Source organism: Perissodus microlepis, chromosome 17 (assembly GCF_051167445.1).
Source record: "Perissodus microlepis isolate ML-2025 ecotype Zambia chromosome 17, ASM5116744v1, whole genome shotgun sequence".
Classification (NCBI taxonomy): Eukaryota; Metazoa; Chordata; class Actinopteri; order Cichliformes; family Cichlidae; genus Perissodus; species Perissodus microlepis.
In genome coordinates, this window is record NC_140477.1 from 1,895,696 (window position 1) to 1,915,603 (window position 19,908).

A 19,908-nucleotide genomic window follows, 5' to 3' on the forward strand; every position below is an offset into this window, starting at 1 on the left:
TGTCAAAGTTTAGCTCTGTCTTTGTCTCCCTTGGGAGAAATTTGCTTTGGACGGAGGGGTCACCCCGCTCCCTATAATCACACCGACACGGTCGTTCTGTGGCCTTCATGAGGCGTTCTGGACGTTAAAGTAGAACAAAATTAGGATAAATTAAAATACGCCAAAGAAGTGACGTCTGCTCACCAGGAGGCGGGCGGCTGGCACTGCAGGTCTGTGGCAGTGTGGTCCAACGGCAGCAGCACCTGAACGGCAGTGAGTTGGGTGGAGGGCGCGGTGGCGGGGCAGCAGTGATAATCCAGGGAGACCCTGGTCACCGTGCCGCTCCGCTGACACTCGGCTGAGAGCAAAAGAGGCGCCCGACCCGGGTCCTGAGAAGACACCTGAGAAAACGAGGCAAAGTTATTTTTTGGGTGTCACGAAGAAGCGGCATCCTCGGTTTCTATCCTGACCTGATACTTGAGCAGCCCGACGTTGTAGTACGAAGCCTGCGGGTTGACTTCGGCCTCTCGCTGCAGGTGCAGCTGCAGAGCCTGCATATTGAACCAGAAGTCTCTGGCGTCGGGGTCGCTCTGAGACGGGTCGCTGAGGAGCATCGAAGACAGCGACGATAAAGACACGAGAGCTGAGACTAAAAAAAGCAACAAAAAGATGGCTGACCTGTAGAGAAGCTTTTGATTGGGCAGAAAGTGATCGATCTTTGAGATGTTGACCAGTCTGAAGCTGAGCACGGGAACGTTGGGATTGGCAGTGAAAATACGAGTGATGCCTGCTGGGAAGGACATCGTGAGGTCACCTGTGATCTTCACCAGACAGCTGAGGACGGAAGACGAGGCAAGTTAATTAAAGTAAGCGCACCGTCTGCAGTTAAAGAACAAAATGAAGGAATAAAGAGCCTCACGCTGACCGATTGTGCTGTCCACCTTTGAAGTAGGCGTTGATGTATTCAGTAATGGCTGCTGCTACTGGCCACGCCTCCTGTGTGCTGAGCGATATGGGACTGGGGCCTCTGGACAGATGCACTGTAGAGAAATATTGCTCACATCTCTCGCTCTCACTACGAGGTTTTAACTAAAAAGACATTTTTAGACATGTGCCCGTGTGGCTTACACTGTCTTTGTTGGTGGTCCTGGTGCTGGAAGGGCAGCGGCGAGGCCTGTCCCACCCCGGCAGGGCTCTGAGCTCGGTTTTGACCCCCCCACTCACTGGGACTGGAAGAGGAGGAGGAGGTGAGGGAAGGGCTGGGCTCTGGCAGTGGAGAGGAACACAGGGACCGCGACTGAAACGCACAGCCGGGTCTGAATTAGTGCTGCTAATGACAGTCTTGCTTCTGAAATTGAACGGTTAAGCCGTGACCGATACTCACTCTCTCACAGCCACCGAGTCGACCCAAAGACCTCTTGGCTCGGGTCGCTCTTGCAGGAGCGGCCGTGACGCCTTCGGCTGTGTCCTGTCTGAAGTTATGTTTGGAGCCTTAAAAAAGAAACACACACAAAGTGGATGAAAGCGGATCTAAATCACACGCAGCAACCTGAGGATGAGACACACGCTCAAAACACCACGCTGCCAAAATCTTATTTGCACTGCTTCAACAAAGACTTGCTGAACACAAGTTTGTGTTAAGACGAGCACGAGTGATTGACGAGCTGGAAAAGTATTTGTTTTAGTCATTTCGTTTTTCTCTGGGATGCGCGAGAGCTTTGTTTGTTTTGTGGCTCATGTGAGAAAAATTATTTTCACATTTGAATAAATTGCAATCGACTACAATCCCGACAAAAAACATAAGTCAGGCTGAAAAGTTATAGCTTTGCATATCTTTGGTAAATGTTCACACAAAGCAACAACAAAACAGCAATTTAAAAACACAAAGCCACGTGGCTGGTACCGTATTTTTCATACATAAGGCGCATTAAAGTGAAACAAAACAGATAAGTTAAATTTTACTCAGCTCATTCTTCTTGCTTCCTCCTCTTCCGTAACATTGATTCATTAATGCTGAATTCTCTGCAGCTGCTCTATTCCCATGTTGTTGCAGTATATGAATGACTAACCTCGTATTGTGGATGGATTATCTCAGTTGTTCTCCTGACTGAAGTTTGGTCCGTTTGCAGCATCCTGCCATGCGATTGCATTTGTCCCTAACCATCGGGAACCCTCACGTTAACTTTTATCGAGTGGAAAAAAGTTAGCGTTCACCCTCCAGCTTCACTGTGTTTATGCTAACATAGCTGTGTAGCTAGCAATCACGTAGCACATCATTATATAGCAGCTAGCCCAACTTCAGTAACCCTACAAACGTCACTGCTGTTTAGTTTTCTGTCTTCATTTATGTTGGAAGTGACAGCAGAGCTGTACGTTTGAACGGCTGTATAAATGTGGCAGCCTCTGCCGTGCGCACTCACAACAATGGCTGAGTTTAAATGGAGTCATGTGTGGACGTATTTTACCTTCACAAACAGCCGAGGCGTGGTTTGCGATACATGTGGCAAGAAATGTATCGCAAACCTCATCAAACACCTCAGAGTAAATCATATCACAGAACATGACGAGCGTATGTTGAGGCGAACTGAAGAGGAGGACAGGGACAGGTGCTGCTAGGGCGGGACAGACGTCTCTCACGAGTCCTTTAGTGCTGCAGGCAGGCAACGTGTTCAAATAGCAGAACTTCAGTTTTTTTTATTTCTATATGATGAATTCTGCATTATTAAGCGATAAGAACAAGTAATCTGATGTCCAGTAATCATTATGAAGCTATAATTTGAGATACAATAAATAAAATGTTTTTGTACAAAGTATCGGATCAGTATCGTCGATACCACCCTGAATCTTACTTGGAAATCAGTGGTATCGCACATCACTACCTGAAACAGACGGAGTTTAGGACCCAGATGACTCCGCCAGGCTCCTGACTCCGACGATCCATCAGGCGCTGCGGCTTCGTAGCTACCAAAGTCGGACTAAAACATTTGTGATGGAGTTTTGAGCGCCGTGTAGCACGTAAAATTGGTCGAGGTCAGTAAGCACCAGAGATGGGTAATCTGATTACTTTTCTCAAGTAACGAGTAAAGTAAGGGATTACTATCGCAAAAACGGTAATTCGATTATCGTTACTTTCCCATAGGAACGCTGCGTTACTGCGTTACTAAAACCGTGATTTTTTTTTGCGAGAATGTCTCATGACAGTGACGTAAGCGAGTGCGACGTTCGTGACAACAGCTGTGTGCAGATCAACAATGGATCATATATCGAGTGCGGAGAGAGTATGAGCGTGCAGCGTTTAAAGCGTGGAAGTACTGACCTTACTTTGAGTTTGATTCCATAAAAAGTGACAAAAACATTAGTGTCCTTTGTGCGTGGGAAGAAAACTTCTTTTTACAGCGAAAAACCCCCTAAACAAGCTCCGAGTGCGCAACGACTTAAAGGGAAACTCACAGAGAAACTCGCGGATTCTTCCACTGACCGCTGCGCCACACCTGCACCAGGGTAAACCTCCGCCTACCCAACTCCTGCTTTACAGGTGAAAATAGAGCAACAGGACCGCTAGTCTTTGATTTTATTTACTTTCTGCTGTGTTTTACTTGCATCTATTTGAAAGACTGAGTGTAAACACACAAAATATTTTATTTTATGTGCTGGACTGTGCAGAAAATAGGTTTAAATGTTAAACTAATTTCTTCAAGTCAGAGAATGGTGCATATAATTTAATTTTTGCTTGATGCATAAAGTTAAAAGATTAAAACTGATGAAACAAGTTTTAAAAAGAGACTTTTCCATTTGATTACATTTTGTATGATGGATTATGCAGAAAAAGTAGAATTGGGCTGAAAGATCTATCGCTTTATCACCTATTCAGGTTGTAAATCGTGTTTTTAAAAAGTAACTAAGTAACTAAGTAATTAATTACTTTTGAAAATAAGTAATCAGTAAAGTAACGGGATTACTTTTTTGGGGAAGTAATCAGTAATTAGTTACTGATTACTTTTTTCAAGTAACTTGACCAACACTGGTAAGCACAACCAGAATTCACACATAAGGCGCACTGTTGATTTTTGAAAAAAGTAAAGGAGTTTAAGTGCGCCTTATAGGTATGGTATTTCAAAAAAGGCCCCAGATCAAAAGTACCTGCTGGTTAACTCTGTAGTATTGTCTACTTGGCTAAATGTGTTTTATCTCAGTCCTTCAGCTTAGCGTTTATTTTTCCCCAGTGAAAAACTGTTTTAATCAGACGCAGCCACCCTGCAGCCTCTAATGACCAATCAGGTAGGCATAACGTGCTATTAAATAATCAGACTGCATAACCTTCAACGTGAAATAAAAGGGCTAGCCCACCTAGCAAGGGCCAATCACAGCGAGAGTCTGTGAAGCACTTTTCTTTCCAAGTGGAAAACAGCTCACTCTTTAATCTGTGAGCCAGAAAACAGCACAGGTGACACGAAGGTGTTACTAAATCCAGCATATGTGCATATTCATGCTTCATTTTTCTGACTACTCTGAGAAGAAACTGATTGCTACCTTTGTGACTAATTAAGGAGCGCCACAGACTGAGGCTGGAGGACAGCATGACTCTAGGCGTGGAAATGTTTTTAATACAGTAAGTAGAAACTTTGTCTCAAAAGAATAAAGCAGTACCCTTACGAGAGCTGACACTGCAGGACATCTGTGTGCTGAGATCCAGACAGTCTTGATCTTTGTCTGTTGAAAAGCAGAGATCCTCCTGGGGCCCCGAATGCCTCGTGAGGGGAGGGGCGTTCCTGCGCGGCTCACCTTCCGATGATCGGTGTTTTCTCCTCTCTCCGCCGCCACCTTCCCCTTTTCCGCTTGCTTCTTGTGATTTGGAGCCGTTGCCTTCACTAAATGGGTTGTGGAGCGAGTTCCAGTGCGTTAGCTCCTTCTTTGGCTGAGCTGACGGTAAAGTGTTCGAATTGGCATCGAATCCAAGTCTGGTGGTGCCGGCAGAGCCGCCGCCGCCGCCGCCGCGTGGAGGGATCCCCCCAACAGCTGCCGCCAGCGACGACTGATGCGTTGGGCTGCCGATCATTGTGATTGCAAATGGGTCATCGGAAGAAATGGGAGGCGGGAGGCTGCGATCCCGCTTCCTCTCCCTCTCTTTCCGATTGGATGAGGAGGATGAAGAGGAAGAGGAAATGCTTGGAAGTGTCTTGGTGTCGTTTAAGGTAACGGAGAAGGGGTCCCCTCGCAGATCCATTCCTCTGCCCTCCTGAGCAGTGCGAGGCGGAGGGCGGGCCCAGGCGTCTGACAGGTTTAACGTCTCCTGGGTGACGGTCCTCTCAAAGGCGGCGAGGAAGGGATCCTCGGGTGGGATGTGTTTGCAGTTCCACACTGATGACTCCATCTCTGGTGGGGCGAGGGACTGAGAGAAGGCGGGGAACCGCACCGACGAGGGGTCCTTATCAGGGGGAACTCGCGAGGGGCGCGACGGAGCGACAGACCAGACGGAGGTAGGGTCATCCTGCGGGTGAGGACTGCGTCCGGGGGAGTGGTCACGGAAAGCGGAAAGGAAAGGGTCCGACGGTCGACCCCGTGTTTGCTCTTTACTCTGCGATGCAGGAGGCCAGGCCGCCCAGCCTGCTGGTTCGGGGGACGGTCCGAGGGGCTGATGGGAGGGTGAGTCGAGGCCAGAGTCCTCAACATTCTCCGGAGACGAGGAGTCGGAGGAGAAAGCAGCATCTGCCACACATAATCAACACATTAGTCGTGGGAACGGCGCCGAGACAGAATTTAGAGCTTTTATTTTCAGGCTGTCCAACAGTCCCGTCTCTTTGTAATTAAAGAAACAAAACACAAGCAACAGTTAAATGACAGTAACGTGTAACCTTACATTCAGAGGCTCCAAACGTGCTCTGCTCTCTGAGTTGGTCCCGGCTGTCGAAGCTTTTGGACTTGAAGGCCGATTCCAGCGGCGGTCCAAACAGACTGTCCGAGCCCGACGCTGTCGAGCTCAACCTGATGTAGAGCAGCGAAGAAACGATAATCAGTGAGAGTGGCAGAGGGAGGTTCTCTGTCCGCGTACTTCAACTTCCTGCCAGAGGCTAAAGAGTAGCGTGTCGGTGAACTGGTCTAATCTGGCGAGCGTGTGCATGCGAGCACGAGTGGCCGTCTGTGATGAGACTGGTGGCCTGTGCAGTGTGCAGCCCCGCCTCTTGCCCTGTGACAGCTACCCTGACTGGGTAAGCGGTTAAGCAGCATATCGAGATTTCCACTAATTACAAATGAAAGGAAGCGTAAAGGTGTGGGCCCGGTGCCACCCGGTCTCGCGTATCATTCGCGCCCCTGTTTGAACTAAAACCTGCATCACAGTGACGCTATTGTGTTGTCACATCTGTCCACAATCATATAAACACCGGCCTAACACTACTACATTTTGCCGTGGTAACAAGGTAGAAACAATACAGGCCACACTACCACCGAGAAAAATAGTCGTTTCATCTGAGCGCCGGAGGGGAAAGGACGAGGTAATTAGACGAATGAGCCTCACATTTAAAGGAGCTTGCAAAGGTAAAATGAGATCGAAGAGGGTGAAGGCTTCAAAGCGCTGCACAGGCCGTTGATGATGCCGATGATGCCATTTAACCTCCAAAACAGTGTCCCTACGCTGCTCAGAGCCAGATTTAAAGCAGGTAGAAGATGATGTGAAGGGCAAAGGTAGCTTACCTACTGTGATCGGGGCTGGAGGTGGACCTGCGAAGGCCCTCCTGCTCTCCATCTGTACAGACACCACACAGACACACACGTCATTACGAGACACCGGAGGATGTTCCCCAATCGGGACTAATCAGCAGCACGCTGTCCTTCGTCAGAGCTTCTCAGAGGCTGGGACGGGCTGACATGAGACTACATGAGAGACCCCCCCCCCCGCCGCCAATATCTTCTCTGTAAATACCAGCAATTAGCCGGGTCTCACTGAGCTCCAGCCAGTGCTGCTCTCACTGCAGAGTAACGGCTTTAATCAAATGCTGATCATTAATCCTGCTGCCTGTGGATTTAAGAGGGAGATTCCCCACTGGTGGAGTGCAGCAGGTTGTAGACTTCCACTCGAGCCTAAACTCTGACAAAATAATGAACCAGTCTGCAATAAAACATGCTTCGGAGCACGAGCAGACTCACGACTGGTATATGCAAGGTCAACCAAAGAAGAGATTTTCTGCCTAGATCAGATCAACCTTTCTGATGATGAGTGCATCTAAAGTTTCCTCAGAGGTCAGTGTGCCACATGACTGCATTAGCAATAAATTCAATAACGCTCTATATTAACAGTTACGCACTATATAGAACCACTTTATAGAATTATATTTGTTCACAGATGTTTGCAGCTATCAGCGAATAGTTATCAGCTATTTTGAAACAAAAAAAGACTTTTTATCCATAACAACAAATGAACTGAACAACAGAAAATACAAATGCTATTTATGGTCTCCTCACAACAATGATAAGAAAAATAAACTGAGCCAATATAGCATGTTTGTTAATACAGAGACACACATGTTAATGTGATCTCTGGTCTCCCACTCAGAGACACAGGTCTCCGAGTGTCCAGCATTCAGAGGCTACCTGAGGACTCATGTGAGAGAAAATCTGCTCACACAGACATGTAGAGCCAAATACTGTCAATAAGGCCTCTGCAATGTTCTGAAGACAGTTAACCTTGTCAGGTAGTGACGTCCAGCAGGTGAACATGCAGCTCCATGAACACGCACAGCTGTGGATTCCAGCTGCGTCCGTAGTTCTGCAAACTTTGACCCCACAGAGTCGAGCTTTTCAGTTCAATCAGCTGCATTTCGATGTCGCATTAACTCAGCCAGTTAATGCGAGACAAACCAGCTGCTCATTGAAGCTTCTGGTTTGATCAGAAAAGAAAACATTGGTCCAAACGCCTGAAAGTCCTGAAAACACATTGTGAATTCTGTCTCGAGTCTACGGACGTATCCGTGTATTTCCGTGGTGCTGATGCTGCGCTGAGCGGACAGATCCTGAAGAATGTGGAAATTTCAACATCGCTTGAAAAAACTGACAGCTAGCAACGTCCCTCTCACCGGTAGGCGAAGTTATTTTTAGCCAATTACAAGTTGAATCTGGTAGTTGGGGTTGTTAGCTAAGATACCGTCATTAAGAAGCGGCACAACTAATGTGTCTGCGAGCTAATTTGCGATGTGCACCGCTGGCCCAGCCATTTATTTTTTAATGCACCTTCTCAGATTAATTCACTGTGTCGTGCCCAGGGCTGGACTGGGACAAAACATCGGCCCGGGCATTTTGACTAGAGACCGGCCCCCCAGGTATTAAAGCCATAAAGCCTTTGAATGAAAACAAACGCTGTTGTGACAGTGATGTACAGTCTTGTTGGTATATGTATGATTTCTATACATTTTACATCAGATAAAAACTTTGGTTGTAAGATTCAGATAATTATTTATTAAAAGCGAGAAATTTTAAATGAGAATAAGAAAGAAAAGTATTTCTTTGTGCCCCCCTCTCCATGTTAATCGACCAGCATCTGGCCAATCCACCACCTTTCACTGTTTATGCCGTTACAAAATAATATTAATAATAATAAAAAAAATCGGCCCATAAAAACGAAAAATCACCATCCGGCATTTGCCCGGTATGCCGGTGCGCGCCCAGGGTTGCCGACCCCTGGCCTTAGACAGAAACACAGAGAGATGCTGCACGAGGCAGATTCACAGATGATTCTGACTCTTCTACACTTTTCATAGCAGCAAAAACGAAGGACATCAACCTGAAAACACTCTTACAGATGTAAACAGAGACAGAACTGAAAACTATCAAGTGCCGTCACTACTCATTAATCTGTCCATTATTTTTCCCCAATAAGAAATTTATCTTTAGGTCTTTATTGTTTATTCTGTGTAAATAAAGGATTGGACTGGATGTCTGGATACTGAAAGACTCACCCCTGCGGGAGGCGGCGTCCCCGTCTTCTGATCGGCCTCCTGCGGTACTCGAGTTTCCTGGACACAAAGTTAAGATATGGCACTTTAAACATTTCCCACTGCCTTATGTTACAAGCAGAGGTATTACTGCACACCAGCAAGGACTGGAAATGTTTTATTTAGTTATTTTTTAAAGCTGTTTAAATGCCAACATTCAAACTTACTGGAGAGATGTCGCTTGACCTGAAAGTCGAGACAGAGAGGGAGAAATATTCAATATATTGAGCTATGAAAAGGGTAGGAGCTGACATTCTGCTGGGTGTTTTATTATTGTCAATAAATCCCATGAATATACCCAAAGGAACAAAGCTTTAGCTTCTTAATAACTTCCTACTGATAAACATCAAAGTAGTCGTTTCCAAAACATGCTGAGGTTTTTTGTTCAAAGTTAAATGTGTTTGTCATCATATTGTCTCTTTGTGGAATTTACTAAGAGTACGTCTTCAGACTGTTTTGAGGAGGGTTAACGTGCACATCTCAAATATATCCTCATTTAAAGGAAATCAAAGCCAACCTGCTGCTTCGGCCCTCTGTTGGGTGGCAGCGTAAGCGCCCCCACCGTAGCTTTGAGCTCCTTCTCTGTGGCAACGGAGCTGCTGCGGTTGCTGCTGGCCACCGGTCGGATCTGAATGTGGAACTTCTTGGGCTCTTCGTCATCAAAGTCTGAATCGCTGGAGTAAAAGTTGGGCTCCTTCTCCTCGGAGCAGCGTGGAGGAGGGTCAAGGAAGAAACTACGTGATGGTTAAATGACACAAAGACTCTGCTGTTTTTAATTTCAGTTAAAATGATCCACCTGAGACTTGAGATTTCAGAAACACAAACAGGAAAATATAAATAATTAAACCGGGAAACATTTCATTTAATTAAAATCTGACTACAATCCATTTAAAGATCACCGTGATCCTTCTCAGCTAAGGGGTCTCTCAGACTTCATGCAGTGATCTCAGGTAGACTTATAGTCAAGACCGCCTAATCCGAGACCAAGACAAGACCAAGACCAGAGGGTATCGAGACCAAGACCGGTCTCGAGACATCCAACTCTAATCTCAGGGGTTATAATTTGTTGTCACGCAACTTGAGTCAAGCTTTCCTTCGGTCACAGCAACGAAAGAGACGTGAACCATTTGGAGCAGCGATTGTTCTTCCAGTTTTCATCCAACAGATGGTCCTCGTTATATTTGTGCTCGTTCACATTTAGACCCAAGACTCAACAGGAAGTTTATCGAGATTTAGTTGATCAAAATCGCCGTCGTTTACTGTTTTGGAGAGTTTCTGAGCGGTGCTCAGATTAAGTTGGAAATACTAATGGGGAGGGCGGGAATAAGACCCCCGCTAGACTTGAACTGTGGACACTGTGGTTCATGGTCATTACCGGGCTGCTAAATAAAGACTTTTATGACATATGGTGGACATTCATCAATTAAATACGGGCATGAAATTGAAATATTGCAGACATAAAAAAGACAATAGTGCGGCTGTAAGAAGCACTCAGCCTCTTGGGTTGGAAGTGTTCGTGTACTGAAACTGTTACATTAAATCAAAAACGTTAATGCTCCAGAGAGAACAGATTGCTACAAAATGATCTGAATAAACCAAAAACTAAATAAAAACTCCTCAGAGGGCGAGACACCGCAGACAGGTGACGGAAAAAAGGAAAGAGATTACAGACGATTCTTTAGAAGAACACGAGTTATTAAAAGTTACTCTGAGCTGGGGCCATCGACTCCCAGTAAGGTAACGTGTTACAGAAGAGTCGCCTCCACGTTTTCAGTTCATTTCAAAACATTTTCGTGAACACTGAGGCTTTTCTGGAGGCACCAAACACACGCGTGGCGTCTTCTTTGTTTGCCACCCATCTGGATCATCAGTTATTCTTTATTACAGGTTCAAAACAGAAATATTCCTTAATGGTCTTTCCTGGCCCTGAATGCAGGAGGAGCAAAAGGATATCATTGTGAGTGCTGTCAGCTCGGATGACGAATCCTTCGTCGTCTACTTCCAGGGGGGAATTCTGCGGGAATGAATGGGAACATACGTGCACAGAGGAGGGAGAGAGGGAGGCAGACACCAGCTGGATCAGAGACAAACGGCTGATATCTGACACAAAGAAGGCTTTTGTCACACTGTAACTGAGCACTCCGGCCTGCGCGCACTGAGAGCTTTCCATTAGTGGGAATAATGCAGCTGAAAAATATGACACACTGTTTGGTGCGAGTCAGTGACTAACTGCTGCAGCTGCTGTGCATTAATTCTTGCCAGCAGCTCAAATGAAGCTGCAAGAGCACTTTCAAGTTTGACGGAAATCATTTAAGCAAGGCGGGACGTCTGGGAGTGAAAGCACAATAAAGACGAGAGGAAATCCAAACTAATACCTCGCCGACGTGGGAGCAGTTATTTTTAGAGCGCGAGCTTATTAAGATGATATTTCATTACACGCGGTTTCAACAAACAGACCTCTGTGGGTCAGCCTGAGATGACAAGTGTAACCGAGACCGCCGATGTGTTTTTGAACGGGATCGCAGGGAAAGACGATCTAATTAAGGAGCAGTTGAGTGATCTAGTTAATATGACGAGGTTATAAAAGTCACATTAATAAGACAAATGCAACTGCAGCTGCTGCTTAACTGCAGTAAGCCACGTGCTGTAGATGTAAAGATCAATGATTTTACATTAGCACTCATTGATTACACGTCGCAGTCTGACAATAACGGCCTGCTGTTGGGCTCCGCGTCAACCGCTCAGCATCAAACATATAAAATCAGTGATAAACTCTAGAAAGTTATACATGAAGAATGAGCCGTTTTGCTCGTTTCTTTGAGCTCTGCGTCAATGAGGTCATGTTTGCGGCAGCGCTGGGATGTGTCGTCCAGTCTGTGAAAGCTCGAAAAGCTTTGAATAAGTCATTCAAAGCTGTTCGAGGTCTCGTGTTTACAGGCAGAACCGATAAAACGTTGTAGAGGTGCAGAGTGGGGTCATCTTAGCAAATCTGGCCTGCACCAAGGTGTTCAAGGTTAAATGAAAGATTTATGTGTTCTTAGAAACTATGATTATTACAACATAAAGTACTGTGCAACATTTTTGACCTCTGACCTTTCCTTTAAGGGAAATGGGTTGATCTGAAGGTCAAAGTGTTAATACTGTTATATAAAACTCAACACATAAAACACAACATACAGGGAATGATGCACGGGGATTCCTCAGATCATGTTACTTTGAACCTTTGACCTTTTCTTAAAGGTCAAAGGTTCATAAATTGTCTTTTATCCTTAAAACATTCTGCTGCCTTATTGGAAGCATTCAGGTAATAATCCAGGTATACGGGGATTCTAAATATAACATTTGACCTCTGACCTCACTTGTACATTTAAAAGAAAATCTGGTCAAGAGAAAGAGAATAAAGAGAATAAGCTGCTCAGCTAGTTAGACTTAGTTATACACGCCCAGTTACCTACAGATAACCACTGCAAACTTCTTAAAGTTCATTTAACCTCCTGGGACCTGCGTCCACATGTGTGGACATCACATTTTGGGTTATTTAGACCAAAATACTCAATTTTGCTTTACCTGATATCCACTTACGAGGACGTTATCCTGCTACTGTTCTATCAAAATTTTAAACGAGTATCCTCATACGTGGCTCTTATTTTTCTTAAAAACAAAAATTAGATAAAAATAAATAAATCTGGTAATTCTTTGTTTTGACGTTCTTGGGCCCCAATCAGCCCAAATATCAAAGAGAAATTAAAAATGCTGTGGAAGAGTTCAGGTCTTAGGAGGTTGAAGATAACAAAACAAAATGAAAATATACAAAAAAAATTAATTTCCCCTAAAAAATAAACAGTTTACTGTTTGTTTACTTATTAATCTAATCATAACCTAATCTAACCTTTAAATAAAACACAATTTCATATCTAAACTTTAAGCAGCCACTGATTTAATTAAAGTCCATTGATCGAGAAACTAAACCTGTGTAATTAGATTACTCTCCGTGTTTTCAAATGAACTCCGTCTCAGTCTGCTGGATGACACTGTGGCAGCGACCACAGGCCGAAGCTACACATCTCTGTTTACAGCACTTGTACACAACTCTGTGGGTACGCAAACACGTGCCCTCACGTGGAGCGCTGCACTTCCCCTCTGGCACAAGTTGGTTCCCAGAAGTACCGAAATAGACCGAGGAAACCCCACACCGTCAGGCACATCGTAATCTCACACACACACACACAGGAAGGCCTTTAAACCTTTTGTGAAATACTCACCAGAGCCTCGGTCACAGCCGAATCGCTGCAAATAAGACGAACACGCAGGTGAATCAGAAAATCCCTCAGACACTCGATGTGTATTATTGGGAGCATTGATGCGCACACTCACGCAGAGTCTGGCTCTTTGTCCCTCTTGCCCAGACCTGGTATCCTGAAGGCTTTCGCCCGACTCTTTTTCCCCCCTTCGGGCGCCAAAGCTGTCATGTATTCCTCAAATCCAACCGCAGCTGCATGAAAATCACACACACATCCATCCATTTAAGCCAGTCACAGTTTGCTTCTGTGAATCAGCTTCCACGCTACTGTTATGAATGTGGGTGTCTTCATATTTTATCGTTATGCAACTTCTGCAGCTGAACGTTTCAGCTAACTGGACTCGAGCCAGCTCACAGTACCTGGACGATCTTTGCCCGTGCCCTTCTGTTCAGCAAATTTCTGAATGAGGTTATCGATGCCGATGTTCTCCACGTTCTGCTTGAATTCTTCGTGAACCTACAGTTGAGAACAGCAGAAGGATTTATTTGGTTACTGACCCAGACCCAGGACACGCTGGAGAAGAACACCTCACCCAGGAGGCATCCGTGTCAGATGCCCGAACCACCCCAGCTGGCTCCTTTCGATGTGGAGGAGCAGCGGCTCTACTCTGAGCCCCTCCCGGATGACTGAACTTCTCACTCCATCTCTAAGGGAGAGGCCAGCCACCCGTCGGAGGAAGCTCATTTCTGTCACTTTTATTCGTGATCTCGTTCTTTCGGTCACTACCCACAGCTCGTGGCCACAGGTGAGGGTAGGGACGTAGATTGGCCGGTAAATCGAGAGCTCCCTCTTCACCACGACGCACCGGTACAGCGTCTGTGTGCCGATGCGTCAGTTCCTGGCTCTAATTTACCCACAAACACTGTTTGTTTAAAATAAGCTGCACATAAAAATCCCCCCAGCAGAAAACAGAGCAGATGCTGTTTATGGTCATACTGGGAAACGCTGGAATCACCATTCCACCTCTGACACATCTGCAAGGACACCTAGCGTGTGCGGTCCACTATCATCGGCTGTCACCACAAATCCTGAACCAGATTTGTGGCTCTGCTCGGTTCTCCCACCGAGCTTTAAACAAACGTAACTCCAGGAGGAAACGATGAAAGAAAAAGACGGCAGACGAAGACGGCATGAAAAGAACAAGGCGAAATATAAGAGAGCAGGATTTCACATGAACTCCAGCGTACCTGTCCCACCTGGACGTGGGTGTCTTCTATGGAGTGGGAGTAACCTTTGATGAGCTGTTTCATCTGCCGCAGATGAGCCTCCTCGATTTCCTGAAACTTCTGCTCAAACACACACAGACAAAGATGGTGAGACAAGAACAGCCTTTGCTTTACGGCTCCAAAACCCTCGTGTGGGGTTTGAGATTTAAGAGCTACTTAATCCAAATTATTCCAATAAATAAGCTTCTACTTTAAAACTGACAGTTTTGTTGCTGTAAGTATGTAAGTTCATTATAATCGAAGGTATTTGTTGTCTGGACTAGATTTTAACTTCCAAAAGTAGCCTTCTGGCTAACGCTGGTCGCTTTTAAATAAATTAAAAAACATTTCCACATTGTGATCGTGGGCTTGGTTTTTTTCTGCATTTCGAGCAGCCACTACACTCTTCGAACTCCACCTTTATTCAATAAAATGGAAATAGCCTTTGAAAAAGAGCCGAGCTGCAGCTGGGCGGTCAGCCAGCTACGGAGGCACCGGCTCGCCAGGTCGTTAAACCCGCGATAATTCGAGAAGATTTAGCATTTGAGTTTGATCTGGCTCGTTATTCAGCCAGCTCATTTGTCGCTGTCTGCTTCAGGGGAATTGTCTTGATATAGGGGAAATTGGCTTTCGGTGGAGAAGCAAGCTTATGAGCAAGCTGGTGCCAGCTCCTTTACTCCAATTATACATGCAAGATCTGGGCTTGGAGAGCAAATATAAAATACTGCTGCTGCTCTCAGCCTCAGGCAGAGTCCTCATTTCCATCTGTACTGTGACACGGCTCAAGGTTTCACTGCAACGCTTCTGTGTATGTAACTGGTTTCTCCCTGAAACATCACAACAAACTGCTCTGGGTCTGAACCATCTCTGGTGCATTTGGTTTAGTTTGGCAGTGAGTTTGTGGATAACTAGCTTCAACAGTTAGTCGAATAATCGTTTAGGATGGCCGTTGCCAAAGCGGTCCAATCAATAACTCATGCCTCACCACTGACTTTGTATCGTGTGAAGGTGCCCGTCTGTCAACTGCATCAACAAGCAAAATGCACCTTTAAGCTTCCCCCTAAAGCCGGTGTTGTTTTTGGTGTACGACACGCTGCCCTCGGCTTCTCAGGGGTTTCATATTTACAGTTCCTGCAGGAGGAATGTGCGTGAACACACACCGCGTGCGTTTTCTTCTTCTCTTGGTCGAATTAAAGGGCGTGAGGATTTTGATCTTATAAAAAGCAGCCTTCCTCCACCCGGACGACCGTCTCCTGACACGTTGTTCTTCCAGGTACTTCCTCATAATTACTACCAGACCTTTTCCTTCTGAGCTATTACAACAGATAATTGGTCGCTGAGATTCCTGTCGCCATCTCAAATCTAAAACACAAAGCCGCTCAACGGGGTTTGTTGAAGATTTCCATGGTAACAGCAGCAGTAACCATGGAAGTGCAGAGCCGGTGATTAAAGGTAACGAGCAGGGTTGCGGGATGTGTGCACAGGTCGGTGGGTGTTTAGGAGTCGGGGGCAGAGGTTTCCTTTTTTGGGCAAAGCAGGATGTAGGATGACAAATGAACAGATGAGAGCGAGTTCTCGTGTGGTGGGAGGATACGGAGAGAAAAATCCAGCCCGAGAGAAGCAGAAATGCATAAATCAGTAAATCAGAGGGTGGGAGAGAGAGATAAAAAGTGGCTTTAGGCCCAGCTGGAGTCGGAGCTGACCTGGGCGGACTCGCTCATCTTCTGCTCAAACTCTCCTCCCACGCGGTTGTACTTCTCGATGCACAGCGCGAACGACTCGGCTGCTTTCTTTGACTTCAGCTCCGCCTAGTGAGGGGAAAAGGAAAAAAGACAACGGCCCTTAAATACTGACCCTCGATCACAAGACGGACATAAAAGTAAATGACTCCATAAGAGAACGAGACAGATTTGTTAAAAAATGTCTGCAGCAAAGCTGGAACGCATCAAATATACTCAGATTATGTAACCAGTTATCAACTGGCTGCCCTGAAACAAGAACGACTTTGTTACAACTTCTCAAATGTGACCACGTGCTACTTTTAAAACATATTTATGACACTTTTAATCAAATATCCTTCTTAAAGGGCTCACCTGTGAGCTCTCAGTGATGAACTCTGATGGCAGTTTGAGTCCTACTACGATAACTACAGATTAGTTTGTGTGTTCAGGTTCTTTCTTTCTAGCTGACTTCAGAATAGTAACCCGTCTACACCACAAGCCTTTGAGCACATCCCTCCTTTAACACGACAAGCAGACAGACACAGGAGTCTTAACCAAAGGAACGTTTTTTGGATTGAAGGCTTACGGGTCAGTAAGTATCCTGAGTTAAACGGGGATTTTACAGCTTTCTCATAAACTTTATTAGAGATGCAGTTATGTCACCACGTTTCCCCTTTTTGTTCTCTTTGCCAGATTTGAATTAAATTTTGGTGAATCTTCGTCCTCTTTTACCTGCCAAGGTTTTAAAGACATGTCCTGTTGGTGTGTTGACTGTTTTTAATAACCTTCACATGAACAAAGTCTTTTGAAAAGGGAGCGCCGCCTTAATTCAATTCAGTTCAGTTTTATTTATACAGCACCAAATCACAACAACAGTTGCCTCGAGGTGCTTAATATTGTAAAGTAGATCCTACAATAATACACACAGAGAAAAACCCAACAATCATATGACCCCCTATGAGCAGCACTTTGGTGACAGCGGGAAGGAAAAACTCCCTTTTAACAGGAAGAAACCTCCGACAGAACCAGGCTCAGGGAGGGCCTTGAGATTAATAATAAGTATGATTCAGTGCAGAGAGGTCTGTTAACACATAGTGAGAGAAGAAGAAACACCCAGTGCATCATGGGAATCCCCGGCAGCCTACGTCTATTGCAGCATAACTAAGGGAGGATTCAGGGTCACCTGGTCCAGCCCTAACTATATGCTTTAGCAAAAAGGAAAGTTTGAAGCCTGATCTTGAAAGTAGAGATAGTGTCTGTCTCCTGAATCCAAACTGGAAGCTGGTTCCACAGAAGAGGGGCCTTGGAGTTTCTGGGTGTATAAACCAGTACGTATCCCTCCCAAAGAGCACCTCAGACAGAAGTGCGATGAATCCAGGAAGCGTTTCTTCTGAAAGACAGCTGTGCATTTAGTTTGTTCGGCCGGCTGCTCCTCGCTCCATGATTCTCTGCTCCCATCTAAACCTCATCAAAACACAGTTCTCTGACAGGTCTGACAAGATTATTAATATATGAGTTTTAATGAACTTGCATGCAAATATATTTTAAATGTTAATTTTTACAGAACTACCACAACCTGTGGCCACAGAATAGCAAAGACTGTATACGAAAGACAGCCATAGCTGCGCTTTGACTGCTGCCATGTTAGTTTTTAGGAGACAGAAGTGACCAAATGATTAAAAACATTCAGCAAGCAACAGCCAGGTTTACCAAACTGAATCCATACAGTGTACAGGAGTAAAGCACAGAGGCACTGACATTTCCATGTTTAGATAATTTCGTAAAATATAAATAAAAAAATTCCAGTATCCAGATAGATGAATAATAAATAAAAGCATCTATAACACAGCTGCAATGATGAGGAAAACTACTTTTCTACCAGGCTGTATGCATCGGATGCATTTAATGTGTAAAGTTGGGTATTTTAAACGATACCAAGATCTGCAGTTTTTCAAGGTTCCTGCAGCCATTTCCTGAGATATAACATTTTAGTTGGTGTAAAAAATAAACCAGCTTGCAGGAGATGAGAGATACAAGCCTACAGTGTCAGCTGCAGAGGAAGGAGAGACCAGTGTGTACAGCTGTGGGCAGCTTATAACTAGACAAAGTCAGAATAGCACGTCGTATCAGATGTTCTGCAGCAAACACCCACACACGTACAATCTACTGATTATCAAGTGTTTCCCAAATTTAATCAGACCAAACTTTATCTGTGATGCTGACAAAGACACTGTAGCTGTTATTTATCACTAGATCCTGAGAAATCCTGTCTCCATAATGAAGATAACTGATAATTATGACTAATTAATGACAGTTAACTGACCATACTTATGTTCCAGTATTTTTTTTAATGCTGGCTGTTTTTATTTTATTGTAAAGATATTCTGTAATGTTCCCGTTATTGTATACTCTTACATTAGTTACAGCTCTATTAGTACATTTGTGTTACTCTGACTTAATGAGTACTTTTTATGGACATTTCTGCACCTGAGAAATGTTTTTGGTCTTGTCACGGCTCTTTCTAACGAGGCTATATAACAGCACCGACTGCCATTAAGTACCAGGATGAAATGCTCTGACCCACTACGTGTCCCTACGCTGGTGCAGGGGGTTCCTTCACGTGCACGCCAACGTCCGGCCTCACGTGGTGAGGGTATGCAGGCAGTTCCTGGAGGATGAAGGATCCGATACCACTGATTGGTCCCCACCCTGCCCGACCTAAATCCAACCAAACACCTCTTTAACCCTTTAAAACCGGTCGAAGCAGACACGCTCCGTTTTGCGTAACTACTTTTAAATCCCGGTAGCACTGCAACCACGTGAGCTAGCACAATAATTTTTTTTGCATATGAAACCGGAGGAGTTGTACTTACATCTTATGCTATCAGCTTGTCCTCGGTCACGGTTTCCTTCCACATATAGCTTTGCAAAAACTGCATAAAAAGCACTTGCAGCAACAAAAACATAATATTCCAGAAACACACTTTGCCGATCCGATCAGCTGTTCGTAACACTTCCTACGTCCATCAGCGTGAACTATCGCATGTCCGGCATGACCTGCCCGAAACCGGAAGTGACGTCATTTTGCCGAAATGTAGTTTTTTACCATCGTGGCCTTATGAGCCTATACTGGTGTTTTTAAAAGTTATGTTTGACTTCATGACTTTCTGTGTCGTTTCTGGGATGCTGAGGACTCATATTGCACTGCTGGAAATATTTTATTTTGATAAATATGCTGTTATTTTGCAAATTTGCACTATAATATATTTTTTCGTTTTTCCTGCAGTATATGAAAATTGGTGTATCTCAAAAATAAAACTATGAAGACACTTAAAATAAATTTCCTTTGGTGGGAAACTAGTTTGTGCAACTTTTTTGTATTTACAGTTTTGAGGGATAAGCCTCTTAAATTTCTCTAACTAGAAATATATGTTAAAAAAAACAAAAACGATTTAAATTTTTTTGTAGTTTATTGCGCTTTTTTGCAATTTATGTAATTACTATGCACTTAATGCAGACATATTATTAAAATTTGGGCTATAATGGTTGTATTGATGTATAGCAACTTGAAATGCTCCAAAAAATGGCTCCACAGCATGTAAAAATATACTATAAGCTCTGGCGGACTTGGTTCTATGGTAGGTCTTAAAGGGTTAACGTGATGTTTCGATGCCACCAGGTTGTGCCTCAGACAGACCGGGAGCTCAGCGACGCCCTC

General features: G+C 44.8%; 1 protein-coding gene across 5 annotated transcripts in view; it reads right to left on the reverse strand.

The window, feature by feature from the left end:
• Positions 1-19,908, reverse strand: part of fcho1 (FCH and mu domain containing endocytic adaptor 1) — a 68,644-nt gene that overhangs the window by 6,200 nt on the left and 42,536 nt on the right. For 4 of the 5 annotated variants that reach the window (XM_084910431.1, XM_084910432.1, XM_084910433.1 and 1 more), the window contains exons 7-24: positions 16,173-16,277; positions 14,452-14,550; positions 13,624-13,720; positions 13,338-13,455; positions 13,226-13,250; positions 10,917-10,977; positions 9,481-9,674; positions 9,131-9,149; positions 8,928-8,984; positions 6,670-6,721; positions 5,837-5,961; positions 4,627-5,685; positions 1,364-1,470; positions 1,108-1,276; positions 905-1,019; positions 658-813; positions 450-582; positions 184-380 (exon numbers count right to left, since the gene is read on the reverse strand). In XM_084910431.1, the coding sequence (XP_084766557.1) occupies positions 184-380; positions 450-582; positions 658-813; positions 905-1,019; positions 1,108-1,276; positions 1,364-1,470; positions 4,627-5,685; positions 5,837-5,961; positions 6,670-6,721; positions 8,928-8,984; positions 9,131-9,149; positions 9,481-9,674; positions 10,917-10,977; positions 13,226-13,250; positions 13,338-13,455; positions 13,624-13,720; positions 14,452-14,550; positions 16,173-16,277 (2,888 nt within the window). The remainder of the gene's footprint in view (positions 1-183; positions 381-449; positions 583-657; positions 814-904; positions 1,020-1,107; positions 1,277-1,363; positions 1,471-4,626; positions 5,686-5,836; positions 5,962-6,669; positions 6,722-8,927; positions 8,985-9,130; positions 9,150-9,480; positions 9,675-10,916; positions 10,978-13,225; positions 13,251-13,337; positions 13,456-13,623; positions 13,721-14,451; positions 14,551-16,172; positions 16,278-19,908) is intronic. The other variant, XM_084910435.1, reaches the window with a different exon arrangement.